Genomic DNA, 2,234 nt, shown 5'->3' on the forward strand with positions numbered 1-2,234 from the left:
TCCAGTCAGTGGGAACTTCCCCGGACTGCCACGACTTCTCAAATATGATGGAGAGTTAGCAACTTCATCCGCCAGTTCCTTCAGGACCCGCGGATGGATCTCATCGGGTCCCATAGACTTGTGCACCTTCAGGTGCCTTAGATGGTCTCGAACCTGATGTTCTCCCACAGTGGGTGGCTCTTCATTCTCCCAATCCCTGGCTTTGCCTTCTGCACAAGGCAAAGTGAGGGAATTTTCATTGGCTTTGCCTTCTGCACAAGGCAAAGTGAGGGAATTTTCATTGACTTTCCACAGGAACCAGGCACTTTACTAGCACATACCCTTTAAAGCCAGACGTTCAGTCGGCCACAGTGCACACCGAGTCAGGTAACAGTACAAGGCCCAAGCTGCTTTGGAGCATTTTGCCTACTCCGAGCTATCAGTTTCTTTTAATTTCAAAAATAAAAATTGCTTTTGAAATGTTACTGAAACTATTTTTTTATCCAATACCATATGAAGATGGTATAAAGACGTGTGATGATAGACTTCAGAGGAATTCAATGGTCCTGAGCTTTTGGCAACAGTGGGTCACAGAACTGTGGCCCTTGAAACAGAAACTTTAAAAAGAGATAAAAGGATCCAGTTAGAGGCATCTGTCTTAGCAGTTGCTGCACTGATGCCAGAACGGCCTCTGAATGAAGTCCTCCATCTAGTCTGCATTCTTGAGACCTGCTGCATGCCCCATACGTGCTAATTCACAGAGGATATGAGCGTCACAGCCCATCAACAGTGCAAGGCTATTAACCTCAAGCTACAGACGTCCACCCAGCTCTTTGGCCTAATCCCTTAGAAACCAAAGAGTGGTCCTTGGACTTTCATCACGTGTGGATTCAGCATGTTGTGTTCCGTACTGGTGGGGCATATCTGGCCAGGTACAGGACGTAACAAAGACCGGTGTAATTAAATGAAAACAAATCAAAAACACTCCCCCGCATACATTTTTCTATACAACAATGGACACTTCTACCAGAACTGTCTCAAGGCAGCAATTATGGCTGGAAAGCCTATGACAATGTCCTATTTAATTATAATAATTATTTATAAAGTGGAATCATACTTGGATGTTCCAAAGGAACACAATCAACTGCAATCTCCAAACAGCCAGGTATAGTCTGTATTTTGCTAATCTTCTCTGCTCTGCAATGACAGAAATGAAAACATTTTAGAAAATTAGAACAAGGGAGGTGAGACCCATCATAGGAATTAATCTAAAATGAAAAACAGACCCTGATTTAAGATACAAATATACATTAAGCACATTTAAAATACACCTATTCATACACCTAGCTATTAAACTCAAATCAAATGCAACAGCAGGGTAGAAACGTGGTTTGTTTTGGGGTTTTTTTTGGGTTTTTGTGTGGTTTTTTTGGTTTTTTTTTTTTTTTTTCCTTTCTTGACCTCATTCCTGCCTCCTCTTTGCAAGCAATTTATAGCATATTTTGTAGAAGAGGAAGAAACTGATGAACCAAACCTTATGAGAATTAGCTTACCCACTTTTTCTTTCTAAAATCTGATTCAGATGTTCTCTAAAAGGAATTCAATGACCACTGGGACGAGAGGAGTTCACAGCATCATGGCTTCTGCAAGTGCCATGCTGAAAAGGGACGAAGACATATTCCTTGTGCCCAAGCAATTTGGAAGTGCCAAAACTGTGATGCTAAATTCCTTTTATCTAGGAGATGCTTTAGACAGACAAACCCAGCAGTGGTGACTCTAATAAGAGTGGTGAGAATTTTAGTAAAGTTTTCTAACCAGTAACAGTAAGGCGGCACAAGAGATTAAGGGCCTGATCCCATCCCTGTAGTTGACATTAAATCCTTCTATGATGTGATATTATATAAATGGAACAGGAGAAGTTAATTAGATTAATTCATTTCTAGGCACATTTAGAGTAGAAGAGACAGGAAGAAATTCATGGTTCAATTCTCATGTCACTTATCCAGTATAAACAAAGACTCTGCTCTAGAATTAACCTGATTTACACCTGTGTGGAAGACTATCCACCCAAACTGCTACTCGCTAATTTACGCACAAACATTTGGAGAAGTTTTTTCCTTCCAATGTCCACTCTGCAGTTTGTCATGGAGACGCAAACAAACAAAAGCAAGGAGTGGGGAAACGATTAAACAATTTCATTTTTCTTTCTCCTTTTTTTTTTTTTTTTTTTTTTTTTTCCCCTGAGATTATTTTCT

The 2,234-nt window shown here is 40.4% G+C and overlaps 1 protein-coding gene across 2 annotated transcripts in view; it reads right to left on the minus strand.

Moving 5' to 3' along the window:
* Nucleotides 1-2,234, minus strand: part of DOCK10 (dedicator of cytokinesis 10) — a 144,718-nt gene that overhangs the window by 62,914 nt on the left and 79,570 nt on the right. For both annotated transcript variants that reach the window (XM_009286673.1, XM_009286674.1), the window contains exon 16: nt 1,097-1,176. In XM_009286673.1, coding sequence (XP_009284948.1) covers nt 1,097-1,176 — 80 coding nt within the window. The remainder of the gene's footprint in view (nt 1-1,096; nt 1,177-2,234) is intronic.

Source organism: Aptenodytes forsteri, unplaced genomic scaffold (assembly GCF_000699145.1).
Source record: "Aptenodytes forsteri isolate BGI_AS27 unplaced genomic scaffold, ASM69914v1 Scaffold184, whole genome shotgun sequence".
In the NCBI taxonomy this organism is placed as follows: domain Eukaryota; kingdom Metazoa; phylum Chordata; class Aves; order Sphenisciformes; family Spheniscidae; genus Aptenodytes; species Aptenodytes forsteri.